This window comes from Seriola dumerili, unplaced genomic scaffold (assembly GCF_002260705.1).
Source record: "Seriola dumerili isolate Sdu_G_001 unplaced genomic scaffold, Sdu_1.0 BDQW01000226.1, whole genome shotgun sequence".
Taxonomy (NCBI): domain Eukaryota; kingdom Metazoa; phylum Chordata; class Actinopteri; order Carangiformes; family Carangidae; genus Seriola; species Seriola dumerili.
The window spans coordinates 4,818,025-4,838,308 of NW_019174481.1; the positions used below are offsets into that span (position 1 = coordinate 4,818,025).

General features: G+C 41.1%; 2 protein-coding genes across 2 annotated transcripts in view; one reads left to right on the forward strand and one right to left on the reverse strand.

The window, feature by feature from the left end:
• Positions 1-139: 139 nt before the first annotated feature.
• Positions 140-6,035, reverse strand: btbd2 (BTB domain containing 2). Its single transcript, XM_022755154.1, has 9 exons — positions 5,410-6,035; positions 5,166-5,285; positions 4,762-4,918; positions 4,117-4,222; positions 3,803-4,000; positions 3,466-3,658; positions 2,372-2,459; positions 2,122-2,268; positions 140-1,954 (listed from the first exon to the last, which is right to left on the reverse strand). The coding sequence occupies exons 1-9, from the start codon at positions 6,006-6,008 to the stop codon at positions 1,793-1,795; spliced, it is 1,770 nt and encodes a 589-aa protein (XP_022610875.1). The 5' UTR covers positions 6,009-6,035; the 3' UTR covers positions 140-1,792.
• A 3,480-nt stretch (positions 6,036-9,515) lies between these two features.
• Positions 9,516-20,284, forward strand: part of LOC111229031 (protein unc-13 homolog A-like) — a 32,257-nt gene continuing 21,488 nt past the window's right edge. The window contains exons 1-9 of the mRNA XM_022755188.1: positions 9,516-9,537; positions 14,215-14,244; positions 14,510-14,609; positions 16,438-16,555; positions 16,685-16,808; positions 17,426-17,496; positions 17,726-17,780; positions 18,223-18,252; positions 19,866-20,079. Coding sequence (XP_022610909.1) covers positions 9,516-9,537; positions 14,215-14,244; positions 14,510-14,609; positions 16,438-16,555; positions 16,685-16,808; positions 17,426-17,496; positions 17,726-17,780; positions 18,223-18,252; positions 19,866-20,079 — 764 coding nt within the window. The remainder of the gene's footprint in view (positions 9,538-14,214; positions 14,245-14,509; positions 14,610-16,437; positions 16,556-16,684; positions 16,809-17,425; positions 17,497-17,725; positions 17,781-18,222; positions 18,253-19,865; positions 20,080-20,284) is intronic.

Sequence of the window (20,284 nt, forward strand, 5' to 3'; positions counted from 1 at the left end):
GGTTTCTTTGTGTCAATGACTTGAAAAAAAATGGAAGAAATTCCATGAAACACAACTTCACAACAAATGAGCAGATCTACTAAGTAATTTATTGACACAGAAACCCTCTGCAAGACCGGGGCCACAAGATGAAGGACCCCTCATAGTTGATATTGTACAGCAACTTCTCATCATCCACGGGAAGGAGAGCCAACTTGGCTCTGTCCAGTGGTATCAAAATTCACCTAGCAGCACTTCTAAAGCTTATAGGTTACAACAAATAGCTGTCTATGTGCATAACAGTCTACACTTGGCTGAGAGCCGTTCCAGCGGAACCAGCAGATATTCCAATAAATTATGTGTACTGTTTTGGTTCTTATAAAAGAAAAAAGAAAAAAGCAATCATATATCATCAGTCTTATAACTAGTCTTTACATAAATGAATGTAAATTTGCCAAAAACAGGAATGTGCAGTACTTACAGACCATTAAATCTTCCACTAATAAGGAAGCTGTAAAGACTGCTAATGAGTGTTTTTCATTAATGAATTTTATTCTTGCTTACTTTAACTTTTTCCCTATTCATGTTTCATTCAATTTAGAAAAACAAAGTTCTGAACATAACCCTGTAAATTAGTGAGCTTTAGAGATGCTGGTAGGTGCATTTGGTTGTGTTTGCCAAAGCTGGGCACTTTCCGCATCTCCAGTCTTTAAGCTATGCTAAGCTACGTGTCTGTTGAGTTCAGCCTAGCCTTATAATTAAAAGACTGATTTATGAGTGGTACCAATCTTCTCAAAATCTCTGCAAGGAAGCAAACAAGCATGTTTCCCAAAATGTGGAATTTTTGTTTTAGATAAAAAACAAGCACCATGATCCTTTTCCTCACTCTTTAATCAATAGTTATTTCAAGTTACATATATAATGTTAATAAATGCCACTTTAATATACAACCCATTAACTTCCACACCATGAGGGAAAGCTCTTCCGCCCACACTTTTTAAAACAAAGCTGAAAAGAAACATATCTGAAGAGTCAGTGTGCATCCATAGAACTACCAAATGAACATATGCAAGGCCAAGAAGTGCAAGGTATCTTGGGTATAGGCAACTACCAAGCAAGGACACAAGATATCACAGATTGTATTGTATGTAGAAACCCGAAAATTATGCTTACCATAATCATATTGTTAAGATTAATTTTTAGTTTGGTTCAAATTCGCCAAGAGTTCATAAAGACTATGAGGTCTGTGAGTCTATGGAAGTTACAGCTGATGTGGAACTGAGTGGAAATGCTGGTCTGTACTGGACAATGATGAGGATCTTTTCTTGGCAAATCTGATGGACTGTACATTCATACAGTTGCAACTCTCCTTCGCACTAATGCTGTGGAGTACAGGAAGGGGAATCGTACAGCTCAAGTAGAATTCAGTGTCAAGCCTTATGCCATCAATCCACAGCAGTGACATGGATACTGTGAATGATCTAAGAGGCTCCTCCCTCCCTCTCTCCTTCCCTTGTGGAGTCGGTTACAGTCATGTCTGTTTCAGAGGCTGACATCACTACAACACAAAGGGATAAAAGGAAGCCGCTAAGAAAGAGAGAGACAGCATCTCAAATGACAAGCTACGCCCCATGTAGTGACCTACATCGCCTCACAGCTATTTGTCTTCCCATGTGGCCAACAGTAGTGCACTATATGGAGGGAACAGTATGATGTCTGACAGATTAGTCCCCAGTACGGCTGCTGAGGTGTGGCCCTGCGCTGGTGTCAGGTTGTCACATTTGATGGAAGATCGTTGCGATGTCAGAGGTGACTATGTGTAGAAGATGACTTCAGGTATCTGTCCGTCCTCTACGGAAGTGCCATTGTTGTTGCCTGCTGCGTAGCAGAAGGTGAAACAGGTCTTTGTGCCGGTGGATGATGACTCATGTGTTACCTTTCGCATTCCCTTAGTCCCATAATGAGAGTCTGGACCCTGCAAGCCGGAAAAATAAAGTGAATACATACTGCACAGTAGCAAGTTGGATTATCTAATATTACCATTAAGGAGGAAAATACACAATTTTACCAACTGCTAAACAGTGTAGTACAATAAGTTTCATGTTTTGTATCATGTATCTATTATTAAAACACTTCCCAGACCTTAAGTGTAGCACAGGCAGTGTAGTTGACGTTGGGTAGTATCTCCACCGGTTCTTTGAACATGACTCTGAAGGTGTTGGCTGACCCATCACAGCTGAAGCCTGTATCATTCTGGCCCAGCACCGTGTTGCTGTCTGTGTGAATTATCTGCATGAACAGAGGGCAGTCACAAACATCCGAAATATGTTATACAGCACACCTGCACACAGTGAAACTAGACACAACATTTCTGTGGGGTTAGGGTCCATACCTGTATGTTGACTTGGTAGTCTGTGGGTCCATGTATAGAGCCGTAAAGGCCGAACCCAACCACAAATATCCTCCTATTTACTGAGAACCTGAGAGGAAACGGAGCAGGAACATATTAATGAAGGTTTTCATATGCAACTCTGCTGAGCTGGGTACAACTGTATATACATTATGGTGTGTTATATTATTTTGTCTCCCAAAGCAGCTTTCTATTAAGAAAACAGACCTTTTTCACATTAGACACTTTGACTTGTCAAAGCAGGAAAAGCATGTGTGAAACTAATAACATTAACAATGACTGGTCCTTTTAAACGTCTCAGTAATCTATGACAGCGAGCCAGCCTGCAAACTGGGGCACCTAAGTGGAGCAGAGCACATCATTAATGTTAGTAGTTACACCTGTGCTTTTCCTGCTTCAACAAGACAAAATATTTCCTGTGAAAGGAAAGGTCTGTTCGAGACTACAGTTTTCATCCATAATGACTTTTTGGCAATATTGTCTACCAAGACTGGGACTAGTAAATACTCTGCATGTGTGTAAATTCATATTCTATGTAGTGCTCTCAAAAATTCCAACAATGGAACCAAAAAGTAATGTCCAAGACATGTACACTACTACATGCTAACAATCCCACAATGCAATGTGCCATATTTCATACATGTGAAAATTGCGGTGCTGTGACTGTACACCTGTCAGTGATGATACAAATTGATGATTAAGTGTCTGAAATGTCAGTTTACTGGTTATTATAGAGAAAACTATTGAGTGTCTACTGCAGATGGAGAAGTGGATGAGTGGACAAGGGAGAAAATTGTGGAAATGCGAAATGCTGAAGTTGGAAAATGTGTAAATACAGCCAGTGTAATGTATACTGAAAGAATGGTGCCATTTTATTTTCTCATTCTTGGGTTAAACTGTGAGAGCAGACTCATTTTCACTGACTATAGTGTAATTATCTTAGCAGACAATTTTGTCTGTAAATAATTGATTTAATTTAATTAATATTTCATGATATCTCCTTAAATTTAGAGTCTATTTTTGCAAAGAGGCTAAGATTGTAATTAATTTTTTTTTTAAAAATACTCTTCACTGACCGTATGCGGTCGCTTGTTCCACTGTAGCCCCAGCGGCTCTCCACCTGTCCAAAGCGTGTGATGCTACACTCCTTCCCGCGGAGGCAGCAGCGAGGCCGGTCGATGAAATCTACACGGGGCTTTGGGTTTACTGTGAAATGGAGGAAGAGACTTACCACCTCTCTGTCAGTAAGAATACTGGACTGGGCTGGACCTGAAGGCACAATGACAGGACCAAAAGACAAAGATCAGAGCCTGAAGTCTGTATTTTGGGAGAGAGAAGAATCAACAAAGTGTGAGAGAGCAGTGCAAACATAAAAGTAAAGAAACAACGTTGGTTTACTGTGCTGTCATTCACCTGCAGCAAACTCCTCGATGGTCATGAGAGGGAAGCGGATGAGTGTGAGAGCTTTGCCCAGGACTTTGCGTTTGTTCTCGGGTGTGGGCTGCAACTGCTGCCTGTGAGCCTCAGCCTCAGCCCAACGCACCGCAGCTCCAAACAAACGCACCTCCCTCACTCCCAGAGTATCCCTCTCCAACACTGCCACCAATGTATCTAAAGTAAGGAGCGATACAAATTAATGGTGAGCTAGGCAGCCAGTCTAAGATACATGTTGCAACTAACAGCCGTCAAAGGAATGGCAAGATTCATTGTGGGTGAGGAGACATTACCCAAGTCTATGTCTGTAAAGCCTTCAGCAGCGAGAGCGTCTCCAGTGTTCTTGTCAATATTTTCTAGACAAAGGCTGGCAAGCTGAGGCTCATCAAACAACCGTGCCTGAAAAAAAATATACATCAGTTTAAGAAATGCATTTGTACATAATATTTGACTAGTTACAACTTCACAAAAGTGACAACTTCACTTAAAAGAGTGTTGATTCAATAAGTTTTGTGTGGCAAAAAAAATAACTACTATAAGTTTTATTTGGGGTGGAGTCATGTAAATATGCACCAGAATGAAAAGTTCAAGGCAGCAAAAATAAAAAATGTCTAGCCTCTCTGTTGTTATCTTCAAGTTGTAAGAGCCTGTACAGTTTTTCACTTGTATGTAGTGAAGTATGTACACGATTGACAACAGTTTTTTCCAACTGCAAAACAGATCATGAACGTCTTGGACATCTGATGCCCTCTGAGTGATTTGCACCATGAGGAATTGCTGTGTATAACGTGCGTATCTGTGACATGATGGTGGATATGTGAATGTGAATTGCATTCATGCGTTTGTGTCTCAGCAGTGATGTTGACAAAACCGTTCCTGTTACACTGATACCACAAGAAGACAAGAAGAGGTCGACATTAAGAGTTCAGGGAACTCACCTGTGTAAGTAGCATGAAAGCATTGTCTGCTCTCAGGTTCTTTTTGAGGAACTCCACACAGTGAGCCTCCAGGGCTGGCACTGCATACTTCTTAGCTGTATAGAGTGTGGTCATCACTGTCTCAGGCCCGATCTGGACTTCATCAGAGTAGAGAAACCTGTGGGAGATACACAAATTAAACAAGACAGCCAAATTTCATTGTGTTATGTTAGTGATTTGAATGCTCAACTGAATCATAATCATAATGGATTGATGTTGCATCATCCGAGCTTATTTAGCTGTCAATTATTACTGCTATCCAAATGCTGATATAATAATAGCAACAGCTATAATAATACTGATACATGTCCAATTTCAGGACATGCAAATCATTAGTTTAAATGACACACATTCCGCCTCATTACTTTAGCAGCGCCAGAAAAGCAGCTGGTTCCACATCAGGAAGCTCGATTTCCGTTGAGGTCGTCGCCATCCCACCGTTGAACATCGCATCAAACACTGCGCTCCCCACGGCCAGAACAAACCTGACAATGTCAACAGTCACAGCAACAACAAACAACAACACAGAGGTCAGGCGTTTTCGCTTTGCACATTCAGAACTAGCTAGCTGATGTTGGATGTTGTTCATACTGCAGTTAATCCTCTTACCTGTGTGCAGGTATCCTCTGAACCCCCATTCCTTTGCCCACTAAAAAATGAACGTCACTGAGCACCTCGTTGTTGAACAGGAAAGCAAATCTCTCCTTGACCGTGCTCTTCGTTGCTTGCCAGTTGTACACTGGCTCTCGGTACACCAGCACAGACGCAGCTGCCGGAGTGGCGGTCGGTGCTGCCGCCTGGGAGGCGTTTGACGCTGCGGTGGTTGCCATGTTGGACGCCGGGGTGGCCATGGCTCCGGCTGCCGCAGCACCTGCCGCAGCGGACTGCTGCAGGGAGTTCTGCGCAGTCGGCGGAGCTCCGGTCGAAACACCGTTGCTGTCTCCGCCGACAGGCCCCAGCTGCGGGTTGGGGCGCCTCGCTCCTCCCTGCGCTCCCCCAGCCGCACCGACCGCTCCGCCGTTGGATGCTGGCATGGAGAAAACGCTGTTACTGGGCTGGCTGTTTCCCAAAGGACCCGGACCGGAGAAATTAAGGCAAGGAGGCCTGCCGCTGTTGTCTCCAGCAGCCATCTTGAATCTAGCGTAGGCGTAAACAACACACTTCATCGTTTTGTGTATATCTAGTAGTCTCGACAGCCATAGCTTCATTTTGCTTCCCCCTGGCGTTTATTACTGATAATACAAGCTGCTCTCCACCTGCACAGGAGGTATATTTTCCTATCACACAAGCATAAACACGCTCCTGTTTATGATTGATTATCGCAAAAATGCAAACTTTTTGGAATAATGGTTAAGGGGTTGCTGTGGCAGTTCCTTTTTAAAATCTGTCCATGGAGAACAGTGTAAAACCTGTGCAGATTAGGCTATTGTACTGGAACACAACAGGCATTTGAGTCCAGACAATTTAGTGCCCATATTCAGCCTGTTATTGCCCTGATCATACAGACCTCTGCCACATAACTGTCCAGTAAATTTGAGCTATCATTGAACATGACTGACACTATCATGCTATTAACCACTGACCCACTATTGAACAAATAACTATCCAATATTGCAGTCATTACCATCACTGATAGCAAATGATTTCGATATGAATGTTTGCATGGTTTTGCAGCTGCAGTGCACTCTCTCCTGCTGTAATAAAAAAAACAAAAATAATATTAGTGAAAAATTGTGATACTTTTTGAGTAAATATTGCACTTGATTTCACAAAGACAAATTTTACCCCAAGCTTAAAATGTATACAGCTAAATTGAGGTTTAAGGAACTAAGATATTTTTTTTTATATTTTTTTACAGGATAAACCCATTTATGGCTTCTTAACATTAATCTAAACATAATCTAAATAGTAAAGTGTAAAGACCTTGGACAATATAAAGCATGGTATCTTTTACAGTGATGATGATGATGATGATGATATACTTGGATATCAGGGTTATGAGCTGCGATTCAGAGCCACAGCAGTATTTTATTATGTTTAGCTTAATATGTGTATACAGTGAGTTTTATATGTGCACTCTTTGCATCTTTTAAGCCTTAAGTGGCTGCTCTGAACATTGTGTGTGTTTCATCTCCATGTTTTGCTTTACAGCAGTAAGACTCTTTGGAAATAATTCTCCTTTGTTTTTGATACTTCATCATATCCACTTGCACCATCTCTGTTTCTTGTCATCCTCTGACAGACTCAGCACTTATGGGATTCGTGTTTGATGGTCTCCATTCCTCTGGAGAGCTCAAGTTCTTTCTCCATATCACTTCCTCTCAGTGTGGCAAAACAAACACCAAGATATGCTCACATTGCCCACATACTGACTCACACCTAGTGCTGGACATGCTCACCCTGTATACTGGTGGGTTCAGTTGTATCAGTTAGCATTGTCCTGTATAATAAGTAAATGTACTACCATTTACCAGTGTTTTGAGAAAGTAAAATTTATTTGTTCAGCCCAGCTTAAAAAGTTTGCCACAACAAGAGAGTGATTTTCTCCCATATGTTATTGAGGGATCTGAAGAGGCCTAAGGGTGTGAAAGTATCCAGTATGTCAAAGAAAAAGACAAAATTACAGAAAGAAAAATTACATATTTTTTGTCAGATGTTTTTTCTGTCTAATACCTTTAATCATTGTATGACCCCTAAGATTTACCTTGGGATACACTGGGGGTCCTTGCCCCATTAGAAACCACTGGAGTAGTCTACAGTGCACACAGCACAGTAGCTATATAGTAGGTTATTTCGGCTAAAACAGGAGTTTAGGGGCTCTGCTGTCAGTTTTGTTGCAAGACAAGTTACAGCTTTATCTTTCTTACTGTTGAGCTTACATAAATCCCAGCATAACTCCACCATGAGCAAGATATTTTTGTGAGTTTACAAATGTATTTTTTGTATTTGTGGAAGGTGTTTTATATTTACAGATTACACATTTACTCACTGATTGTCAATCTATTCACACAAATATAATTTAGACAAATCTACCTCCATAGACAGGAGATGAAAATGTGTTGACAACACAGGATTAAGAAAAGAGGAGGAAAGGAGAGCAGAAGTGGAGCAGATGTAAGAGAATAAGATATGCATTTAATATTTTTACATCTTAAGTTTATGGACAGAAATATTAAAACTCTTTTTGTTTTATATTTTCTTTGAGTGGAGGGCATTTCCAGTAATAGATGAGTGGAGCTGATAGAGTGAAAAGAAGAAGAGGAGGAAATGAGAACAGAGTGATCAGGAGTAGATCAAATAAAATACTGTATGATAATATTACAGTACATGTCCATGTTGTTTATCCTATGATGCTTTTCCTTAAAGAAATGTAATATCATTAGAGTAAATGTTCTTCTGTTGGCCCCAGCTCAGAGTATTGAAGACATTTACTTGGCCTTGTTGTGGATCCATGACTGCTCAGTTAGAACAGCACATATTATTATGGTCTGGATTTGTCATCTAAACATTAAATCTGTGAACGCTACTGCACTCGATGCTGTTTATGCCAAATTCATTCCCCACCTATGTCATAGGCCTATAAATTCAAAATATTAACATCATGCAATTTTTTCCTCTTTTTATGTGGCAGTAGTGAAAATTAGTCATTGTCATCATGTGTTGTGTTGTGGTTTCCATATGATGGAGACAGAGAACAATTGGATTCAAAATATGATGCAGGCTCTGGATGATCTCCTGGGGAACTATCATGTTCTCCCCAAATAATGTACAAATGGCTTGATACAATAAATAGTGCATGTAACTGCTGTGAATGGGGAAAAAATCCTTGGGGGAACATGTCCCCTGTATATAGATTTAAGATGGGGCTAAGCTAACCCTGAACATATGTCTGGCTCTGCCCCTGTTAAAAAAAGTACTAGGCCTATATTTCACTGAACTGTTTTGTTGTAGAAGTATCCAAAGGAAGCATACAATGGAAATGCTTGAGAAAAGTACAAGCACTTAGAAATTGTAATTCAGAACAGAGCTTGAGTAAATGTACTTAGTTATATCCCATCAATGCAATAAACAAATTATACCTGGAGCTTGGGGCCCTGGATGTCTGGGGCGATGGGTTGATTATCCAGGCATACTGGATATCTACAAATGGATAATACGAGAAAAAGACAACTTTTCTGAGATGCTTTGTAACACTGAAAACAATGAATGAAATTCCTCGGCGTCATTTCATTGAGTGTATTACTGATAATAATTCAGAGCCATCCCGTTCCCGTCTCCTCCGTCCACCCCACCGTGAGGCCCACCTCCCCGCGCTTCCCCAAACTCCTGCCTGCTACTCATCAATCGTGACGTCAGGGCGGCGCGGCGCGGGGGAGCTGTCCTCGCGCGGAGGGTACTGCCGCTGAAACAAGATGGCTGTGCGCGCAGGAGGAGCAACTGAACAGGAGGAGAGCTGAGGCAATGCAGAGGAGGAAGAAGAGGGGGGCGAGGATTTCACTCCTGTGTATCTTGTCCTGCTGAAAGAGCAACAGCTCCACAGAGAAACAGACGAACGCCGCTGACACGATGCTGTTTTGTTTCCGTTACCAGTTAGGGTAACGGTTTGGCGGTTTGAGTTGTATTTTTCTCAGTAACCAGGAGACAAACGGACTGACCAAACAAATCACGGAGCACTCAGCAGAGGACAGCCGGGGACGCTCACGCCGCTATCAGAGATGTCCCTGCTTTGTGTGGGAGGTAAGAGACGAAGCTGTTGAGGCACTGAAAGCCTCTGTGTTTGATGTTATTGAAGTATCACTTGCTCACGGTTTAACTGCACCAGCTGTCTGACAGAGGTAGAGCCTGCGGGCTGTCAGCTCCTTGGAAAAGTCAGTGTAGCCCGAGCAGCAGCGGAGGGTTTGTGCTGAATAGTCATTAAATCATACACCAGGCTCTGCTCGACTTACATTAATGGGGGGTTGCCAGTGGGATACTTTTAACGACACTGTTGCTGAATGACATGTTTGTTTAAATTTATTATTTGACCTTAAGTAAAGATGCCTTTTATGGAGGATTTATCTGACAGCAAAAAGAGATAAACTGCTACAGGCTAGCCCAGTCGTGACTGTTAGTGCTACCAGCAAACATTCACAGGCTGTTTGAGTTTCTATAAATGTCTACATGGAGGAGGAAAACCGCTGGTTCCTCCCCTAGCGAGTACTGTTGCGGCTGCTGTGTGTAAATGTGTGAGTGTGTGTGTGTATGTGTGTGTGTGTGTGTCATCCACTCTGTTCATTCATGCGTGGGTAGTCAGAGGAGGAGGAGGACGAGGAAAAGCCCCTGCCGCTGCCGCTGCCGCTGCCGCACCGCATGCAGCCTTCGCTTTGCCGCTTTGCTGTAGTCGTGAGGGAATACTCGCAGCCGGCTGGAGGTGCGCGTCATTTCTCAACGTTTTCCCTGAAACGATGCGTCACCTCCTCCCACCAGACTTCCTGAAAGCACCTGATGCTGACACTGTTGCCTGTCAGTGCGATGAATAAGCATCTGCTGTGATTTCTCATGAAGTAAATGCACTTCCAGCTTCACATCCAGGGTGCAGAGGAATACGGCCCAAGATAAGAGAGACAGGACAAGTTTTGAGGCTTTTGTTTGATAGATAGGTGTTGAATGAGCATAACTGCAAAAATTTGTCTTATGTTAACTCAAAATGGAATAAAAAGGAATGACAGATAGCAAGATTTTGCTGTGCAATTTGCCCTCATTTGATTTAATTTTAAGCGGGAGGACCCTCAAAAGTATGTTTGATTTCACTTATAAACCCAAAACTATCAACCTGGAATTGGATTAGAGCTGCAACTAAAACTGATTTTCATTATTGATTATTTTCTAAATTGAAAATGTCAGAAAATAGTGTAACATGCCACCAGTTGGATGAATGGATAGTCAATCCAAAGAAAATTCAATCAACAACTATTTTGATAATTGATCACAAAATCAAGCACAAAAGCCAAATGTCTGGTTTCAGCTTTTACCTGTTGTATTCTTGTCTGATAATAAATTAAATATTTTGGGGTTTTGGACAGTTGGTAGGACAAAATTAGACATTTGAAGACATCATATTGGGCTTTAGAATAATGTGATGGGCATTTTTTTAAACCGTTTTCTGACATTTTCTAGTCCAAACCAATAATTGATTTGTTGAGAAAACAATTGGTAGATTAATCCATAATGAAAATAATCATTACTTGCCACCCCAGTTCCAATCACAACTGTCTAAAGTCCAAGGGGGCATCTTCAAGCTGCTTGTTTTGTCCAACTAGCAGTCCAAAACCAAAAGATACTCAAAATTTTGGTCACATAAAGCTAAAAAAAACTCTCATAATGGAAGAAGTAAAATTACTAAATATTTGGGTTATTTGCTTGAAAAATGACCTTCATATATATTATATATTATTTATCAGAATATTTGCATATTTTTTTGCGTGGAAAGTTAGGGGGGTTTCAAAGTCACCTTCCATACTTAAGGCCCATTACAGATGTTACCCCACCTTATTCAGTCCCACCAGGTCCACCCACTGACTGTTCCTGCTCTGAGTCAGTCCCAGGTGTCATTAAGACCCTGAGTGTTATTCATTCATAAACACTGGCTGCGGCTGTCAGTGTCGTAGACTACGAGACTTGGCAGAGAGCCTTCTTTCTGTTCCTGTTACATCATTCATGCTTACCTGACTGGAGCTATTTCTGGCCTCCACAGTACTTTGTGCCTCTTGAATAGGCCGCATTTCTTTGGAGCATCTGCCGACAAAGCAGAATTCAGACACAGATACAGATTAACTCTGAAAAACTTGGCCTCTTTTTCTGCAGATATCCCACTTACTTTCACAAGCAGTTTTCTCCCTGTCTTGATTTGGACACTAAATCAGGGAGTGTAATGTCTCTGTCAGCAGTTGCAAAGACTGCTGCAGATCTGCATGTATATATGATCCTTCAGAATAAGGCAATGTCTCTCTGAAACATGTCAGCCTGGTTTTGTCATTGGATGGCTGAACTCAGCTCACCAACTCCCTACTTTACATTCTCTGACAGTTCAAGTTGAAGGGTTTGCTTGATCCCCTGTCAAGTCTCTGTTTTCTTGGCAATCTGCTGAGTTCCCATAAGCCAGAGTATGCTGTGTCAGAGGTACTTCCTGAATGAAGTCTCTGCTCACAAGAAGGCATTGCACACAATTTACTATTGGGTCTTAGAGATTATGCTGTGTATCCTCTGAGAATAAGAATAAGAAGAATAAAATACCAGCCACACTTTGATTTTTTATGTTCTGTAAGTAATTTAATCAGATGGTGATAGATTGCTATAGCTTTGACCTCGTTTTCTGAATCTAGGCTACTCACCCATAACCTACATTTCAGCCAATTGATCCAATGTTACAGCCCTTCACAGACTTATTTCCTATGTTATAGGCACGTAAATGTACAGTATGTGTGTGTTAGGGTCCTGTTGTCTGCTTAGATACATGCAATTGTGACAAAATATTGTTTGTGTGGGGCTTGTGGACATTTCTCATCGTAACTCACCCAGTCTGAGAGATTTATGAGTTTGTGCTATTATTAAGCTTCAGCTTTCCACTGTCGAAAATCCAATTCCTTTTTTATTGATCCTTCTCATGAACTGATATATTTCCAGGGCTGTTTTGGTGTTGAAACTGAAACACAGCAAGAAGCAGGCATTGATCTTGTCTGCCAAAACAATGATGACATGGCTTGGTTTCATTCTTGTCTTCTCAATATTATATTAAATGATTGCATTTTATTGTTTTGAAAACTGAACTTGATTTCAAAAGGATGTTGAGTCAGTGCCTGAGCTGAAATTGAGCTTTTGTAAATAAGCAAACACACAACATCTATCTGTTTACATGTCTGTGTGTTGCACGCATTGAGTTGACATTATAGTTGCTGAGGTATGAATGGAGGCAGAGATTTATATTTTTTTTATCATTGCTGCAGGTGGATGAGTGAGTCACTGCAGTTGATTGTGTGTGTGTGTGTGTGTGTCGTGGGTGTGTGTGTGTGTGTGTGTGTGTGTGTGTGTGTGTGGTGTGTGTGTGTGTGTGTGTGTCGTGTGTGTGTGTCTGGTGTGGTGTGTCTGTGTGGTTGTCGCGACTTCTGTTCATACTGATAGAACAGCATGGCACTAAAGCTGCAGATTTAGAGTGTGTACGTGTTGTTGCATGAAAGAAATATGAAAGAAATATGAAGTAAAAGGAGTGAGAAATACAAACTAAAATAAAAGACTAGAATAGAGCCTTGCTGACTCAGGGCAATTTTATATCAACTTTTCATTTTGTTGTGGTTACTATGGCGACTGGCTCTGATGTCGACTTTGGAGAATATTTGAGGAAAGTCATGGATTGGTGTTCATGTCGCATTTCTCAAGAGGTGATAAAAGTAAATGTTTGGTTACATAACATACTCAGCTTGCATTTGCATTTTACTGATAAAAACCTGTGTGTATGCTAAGTACAAACCTGCAGTGTGTTGTGGGGATCTTCTGGAGCAAGTGTGTGTGTAGGGTGGAGAGCAGCGGGTAGTAGAGCATTAAAAATGTATGTGTGAGTTACGTCAAAGCTGGTAAAGAGGTGCTGCAGAGAGAGCCTGGGCTTTAACTGTACACTGAAAATACGCTCAAAAATCCTCTGACACATCGAGTTTTATAAAGGTGGGAAATTTTCTCTTTTAATACTTGTACAATAAAGACATTCCCAAAGTTGGCAGACAAAATTGGGCCCTTATATGTAGACATATTACATTATAAAATCCTAAATAATGACATGGTTTAAACCTGCTTTTACACTCCATCTACAATGACTATAATTAGAATTCCCGCTAATAAAAATGTCCTATTAATAATAAAAGAGCATGTCTGTCTGTTAAATCTGTGCTATGCTTTAGCATTGTATTTGCATGTAGACATACTGCACTCTCTGTTTCTGTGTCCCACACGGATGAAACACAGCGGGAAAGCTGTCCATGTTTTTCCAGCACTGTGTGCTTCTATATTTTGCCACAATACTTAGTGCCAACATGTCTGGACCTTATGGCAAAAAAGACAGAGCACTTAGTCCAAATATACATAGTTGCAATTTTAGTTTGTTAGTCAACACTCATGTAGTATGTGAATATGTATGCTGTCAATGGAGTGACTGGACAATATGTCTCAAATGTGCTAGAATTCCCATTCTATGTGGTGTTTTTACAGTCATTTTCATTAGTTTCAGGTGGTATATTAAAATTCACAGACTGTGTTTTAATTTATCCTGAGTACCCTCTTGTTGCCTGTTCTCTGTGTAAAAGCCAAAACAGAGAACACAAGAGTGTTCAGAAATGAAAACAGATGGCGTTCCTGTGTGTGAATTTGTCTCTCTCTGTGTTTCCACAGTGAAGAAAGCCAAGCTGGATGGACCCCAAGGTAAGACCTGGGATCTTTGAAATAGAAAGAGGTAGATCACACAGGGGGAGAGACTCGCTGTTACGTGATATAAATCGTTAAGCAGACCAAGGACACATAACATGCTGCAGCCATAAATGGAAATGAAGGTATTGGAAGTCAGATAATGCATAGAATACAGTGTCTATGTCCATACGTGCAGGGCTGACTGGGAGCGCATTATTGTATAGATGCAGAGATGTTTCATTTTAACTCAGCCATTTCTTCATTCGTTTTTCCTTAACAGAGAAGTTCAACACTTATGTGACTCTAAAGGTACAAAATGTGAAGAGCACAACCATCGCTGTCAGGGGCAACTTGCCCAGCTGGGAGCAAGACTTCATGTTGTGAGTCCTTCATCATCTTCTTACAAAACTCTCTCTTCTCTTTCTGTATCTCCTTCTCCCTTGCTCCTCCCTCTGCATTCTCTTTTCATCTTCTCATCTCATTCTCCACTTAAGCTGCTTGAGTGCTTTTATGTTTTTTTTTTAATCACTTACTTTATATCAACCATCCTCCCTACCCTCTTTTTCACTCCTCCATCCCAAGCGCTCTTTATCCCTGTATTGTTTCTTCCTCTCCGCATCCACACCTCCGCCTCCAACAACGGCCTCATCCTCTTTTCATCTGTTCTCCCTTGGCACTTCTGCCCCTCTCATCCTCATTCTCAACCTTGGCTCCCTTCCAACCCCTTTTTTCCCTCTTCTCTGTCGCTTCTTCTAAACACAGCTTCTTGATCTTCATCTGCTCAGCCCCATCTCCTCCTCTCCCCATTTCAACCTTACCTTTCCCCATATTCCCCCTTCCCTGTCCTTTTTATTTCTGCTCTCCAAGCATCATTAGCAGCATTGCTCACAGTTAAATGATTTTGTTTGAGCTTGTTTTTCAGAGAATATCGGAATCATCAAATCATTATTATATGGCATACAGAGTGATCCAGTGTGATATTTACAATGTAGCAGCATATGGGCGATAAATGGTGAGAATCATTTAGCATGTGGGATGCAGCAAGCAGGCTGACTGCGGAGTCCTGTGCATTTGTATGATGTTTGGAGGCGTTGAGCATTGTACTGGGGTTGCATCAGTGAAGCTGTGTTATATAATGTTTGGGCTGCAGAGAGACTCATCCCCTCCTTCAAACTGCCTTTGAATGACTGTGCCCCCTCAGTCACTGCCATGAATCAAACAGGCACTTTTCTTAAAAGGAGTCACCACTGAGACGGGAAATCCAGTCCCCCTATTTCTTAATTAAAGTTCCTACTTTCTCGCTCCAGGCATGTGATACAATCACCTCCTCCACTGCCTTCTTCACACCCTTCCCTCGCTTCCTCTTCCCTCCCCTTATTCATCTCTCTATCTCTATCTCTCTCTCTCTCTCTCTCTCTCTTTCTCTCTCTCTCTCTCTCTCTCTCCCTCTCTCCCTCTCTCTCTCTGTGTGTCCTGCTTCCTGCTGTCTTGTAAATGCTTTATGTTAGATTCTCTCAGGATTGCTCCCACAGAGACGTGTCTTATATTTGTCACAGTGAAGCCCACAAGTAATTACTGTGCCTGACTGCCTGTGTGTGTTTAGCATTTATCTTTAAACAGTGGTGGAGAAGAAGTACTCAGATCCTTTACCCAAGTAAAAGTACCAGTGCAACAATGTTAAAATACTCCATAATATGTCAGAGTCCTTCATTCAAAAGTAAAAGTACAGCACAGTACAGTAGTGTCAGCCAAATTAAAAGCACTCATCATGCAAAGAAATGGGCCCTGAATGATTACCATATAATATCATATTACATTATTAGTTACTTTTACCTGGAACTGTTTAATTGCTAGCAACTCATTTCATCTGAACCTTGACAAGTAGGCACTGCTTTTTTGTGTAAAAGCCAAAAAGTTTAGTAACCACTGGTTTAATCTTTAATGATGCACAGTATTTTACAAGCTTATCTTATCTTTTATGTAAAATTTCAATTTGTAAAGCAACTATAGCAGTCAGATAAAGGAATTGGACTAAAAAGTACAATATTTCCCTCTGAAATGTAGTGGAATAGAAGTATAACAGAAATAGGCAAGTAAAATAATAGTACCTCCAAATCTATGTAGGTATAGTATTTGAGCCAATGTACCTAGTTACTTCCAACCAAGTCAGTTACATTTCTAACCTTTCAACCTTTCTTTCTCTTTTAGTGAAATTAACCGCCTGGACCTGGGTCTTACAGTAGAGGTGTGGAACAAAGGGTTAATCTGGGACACCATGGTTGGCACTGTGTGGATTCCCCTCCGTAGCATCCGACAGTCAAATGAGGTTTGCCACTAACCACAAGCCCTTAAGAAATGCCCTGCTCAGTCATACTTAAGGGACTTGCAGCAGTGATGCTGGTTGGACCTGTTTGCATGTTATTTGTGTGTCATCTATGTGTCTTTCTGTATGCAGGAAGGTCCAGGGGAGTGGCTCACACTGGACTCTCAGGTCATAATGTCTGATAATGAGATCTGTGGCACCAAAGATCCAACTCTCCACCTGGTGCTGCTCGACACACGCTTTGAACTGCCTCTCGGTGAGAAATCAATATTCACATCAAAATCAAAAATCGTCAATAGGTGGGAGAGAAAACTATAGGAAATCATCATCCCTCAAGGAAAGGGGAAAATGACTTGAATAAATTATGTGTGTCTGTATATTTACACAGTAAACAGTGATATATGAACACCAATAATTTCTGGCTGATTAATTAACCTGACCTACCTTTCAGTGATATGTATTCAAGGCTGTGGGGGAGAGGAGTGTTTGTGTCCTTTCCCTCTCAGTGATCAAAGTGGGTTCCTTTAGGCATTGATTAGGTGTCATTTTCATACTGTTTCCCCTTCCTCTAGTCGATGTTGTACACCTGACTCCTCAATTTGTGAACTTGGCCTATTTATAGGGGTATGGCTTCAGGGCTGTAAGTAAAAAGGCCAATTTGCAATGTCACTGTGTTCTGGGTCAAATAATATTTGCAAATGGGTTGTTATTCCTTACTCTGTTGTCATATGGGTAGAATTTATTACATGGGACAAAGCTATGTTGAAGTAAAGTTTCAGGAAAAACTGTTAAAAGAGTTGGTACAAGTGACACAGGTGGAGCTGCATCAGACCTGTTTTTGTTACCTGAGTTTGTGTGGCTTGTTGTTTTCAGATATCCCAGAGGATGAGGCACGGTACTGGGCCAAAAAACTGGAGCAACTCAATGCCATGAGGGACCAAGATGTAAGCCATCATCATGTTTGATTTAATACCCCAGCATATCCTCACATTTTAGGAATATGTCAACATAGTGGAATGAGAACAATATATTACACACTACAAAATAAAATCTAACAATAAATTTGCTTCCCTCCACACCCAACAGAATATTCTCATACGTAGTGTGGAATTTAAGATCTTTCTCTGTCACCAGCTAAACTCTTTCATTAATGTACATTTTTATTTTCTCCAGTATTCATACCAGGAGGAACAGGAACGCCCTCTTCGTGTACCAGGCACTCAGTGCTGTAAGTGACTGATCAGTGTTTGCACAAACCAATCATTTGTTTTTTGCTGAACAAGAGAATTATGTGTTTAGCTGTTGAGATGTAATTAGATTACTTGAGCTCAGCGTGTGCATTATGTGTGTTACTACACATGGGCTGTTGTGTGTCAGAGGGGAAAAGGTCATGGATCACTGCACTGTAAGGGATCGATAGTGGTATCAGATGTCCGGAGGCAAGCTCCTCCAGGATGCTGCTGTGTTTAGACTGCTGGCTTCTGAGCCTGCTGAGCCAGCTGTCTGGGTCCAATGGAAAGACTTGGAGGCTCAGCACTCCCTCTGTGCTCTCTTTCCATTCACCAGCTCCATCTGAGAACTTTGAAGCGTAAATAGTGTGAATGCATGTTTATGTCTGGACACCAGTGAGATTCATAATCAATACTGACACTCCCCCTGTTTCATTGCAGGTAACTGGAGCCTATGGGGAGAGCAACAAAGTAAGTGTACATCCAACACATACTTTACATACAGTGAGTCCATAGGTATTTAGTGAGTCACACATTCTTAAATGAACAATGTAGGACTTGCACTTCCGTCATTGTCCTACTGCAGTGCTCATTAATTAGAGGGAATATCTATGAAATAAAGTACGAGTCCTAGACTGTTCACCTTCACACATTCCTAACGCTGACTGTCAGCTATTTAAATGGCCAGGTCACCTAAATTACCTAAATAAATAAATGAGTGTATGTATTTATATTTTCTTTACTTCCCCCTAGTGGTATCTAGCCATGCAGACTGTTTTTTATCAGCCAAGGTTTATGCTTCCCTGTGATTTCTGCCACCACCTGTAAAAAAAAAAAAAAAAAAAATTAATCTGTGGTGCTCACAGCATTAACATGACATTCAGAAAATTGAACATTGAATTGACAATGAACATAACTCACATACCTTTCTTTGGTAAAAAAGTAGTTTTAATGAAAAACAGCAAAGTCTTTGGATTATCCAGAGTAATTGGGTGAACTGAGACCTTTAACAACATCATTTATTAATTTTTAATCCAGTACTTTGCAGTACAGAGCCACAATAATGAAAAGTGTCACTGTCCAAATACTTATGGACTGCGCTGTCCATACTGAATACAGAAACTTGTAGTACATGAATATATACAGTACATACATTAGATATATGCATATATGCAAAAGAAAAGCCTTCCATGTGTCTCTCCCTCTCTCTATCTGTCTCCCTCCCTGTCTATCTCTTTCTTTCTTGCTGTGATTAGCAGATGGTCTTATGTAAGTGTCTCACCCACACAACTGCAGCGATTCATCTCATCTCAATTCACTCAGAGGAAAAAGGAAAAAGCAGGGGGGTAATTATAGATGGTGAGCTGATGGGGAGAGTGAGACAGAGGGAGAGAGGGAGACAGAGAGAGTGAGTGAGACACATGGGGGACACGGTTGAAGTGAGAAACAAAGTTCGATGCCTTTAATTAGTGCTTACACACTCAGACAGATGGAGATGACAGTGTAAGCGGTGCAGTAGCCCCCTACCTCAGAGTATGAGAGACGATGATGGATAATGATGAATGATTAATAGATGCTGGTTTCGCTTTTGACTGATTCAGCAATGTTAAAGTCTCTCATCACTTCCCTCTGGGATGTTAATCTCTGATCTATGGACACCACAGAAAAATAAAGCATCTCCTTAGTGAGCAGAATGGATTTATGTTCAGTTATGATGATGAGAGTGCGAAGGAAGTGCCTGATGATGTTCATCATGTGCTTCATGTATGAATGCACTCTGAATGACCTGTATGGGTCTGATAGGGTTTCAGCAGTGGCATGCTGCCAGCTCATCTATATTATCTGTAATTACCATAGTAGTAAATGATTGGTTCAGTGCTGATTAGACCGTCTTATCTCTGTGCCACATGACAATGTGGACTGGGAACATCACTTTCATGATGTTCTCCTCTCTTTCTCTTGCTTTTATTTTATAAAAATCTAGAACTTTCTCCCCTACACTGTTGCTATAATCCATGGATACAACACACAGTAAAAAGAGATTCATTTTTTCTTCTGCCATGTCTATATGTGCCTCTGTGTAGATGAGGATCCAGACAGTGCCGTGGATGACAGGGACAGTGATTATCGAAGTGAAACCAGTAACAGCATCCCCCCTCCCTACTACAGCACATCTCAGCCAAATGCCTCTGTCCACCAATATCCTATCAGCAGTCAGCACCGCAATTCCAGAAGCTTCTCTTACCCACGCTCGGGCAACAGCCATGACCTCGACTACCACCATCAGAGGACTGTCAGGTGTGTGCCTGCAATAAGGGCTGGAACGAATGATTACTGTCATTAGCAATTAATCTGTTAATCATTTTTTGATTAATCTATAAATCATCTGGTCTGTTAAATGTCAAAAAATTGTTAAAAATCACTATTTCCCACAGCACAAGAAGACTTCACATGGCTTGTTTTAATAGTTCAATACCCATTTAGTTCACAATGATTTGAATCA

Excerpts from the sequence above, each read along its gene's own strand:
- btbd2 (XM_022755154.1), bottom strand. The coding sequence starts at position 6,008 with ATGAAGCTATGGCTGTCGAGACTACTAGATATACACAAAACGATGAAG. Across the intron at positions 5,286-5,409 it reads CAGAGGATACCTGCACACAG|GTTTGTTCTGGCCGTGGGGA; the intron begins GTAAGAGGATTA and ends TGACATTGTCAG. Across the intron at positions 1,955-2,121 it reads CTGCCTGTGCTACACTTAAG|GGTCCAGACTCTCATTATGG; the intron begins GTCTGGGAAGTG and ends TCCGGCTTGCAG.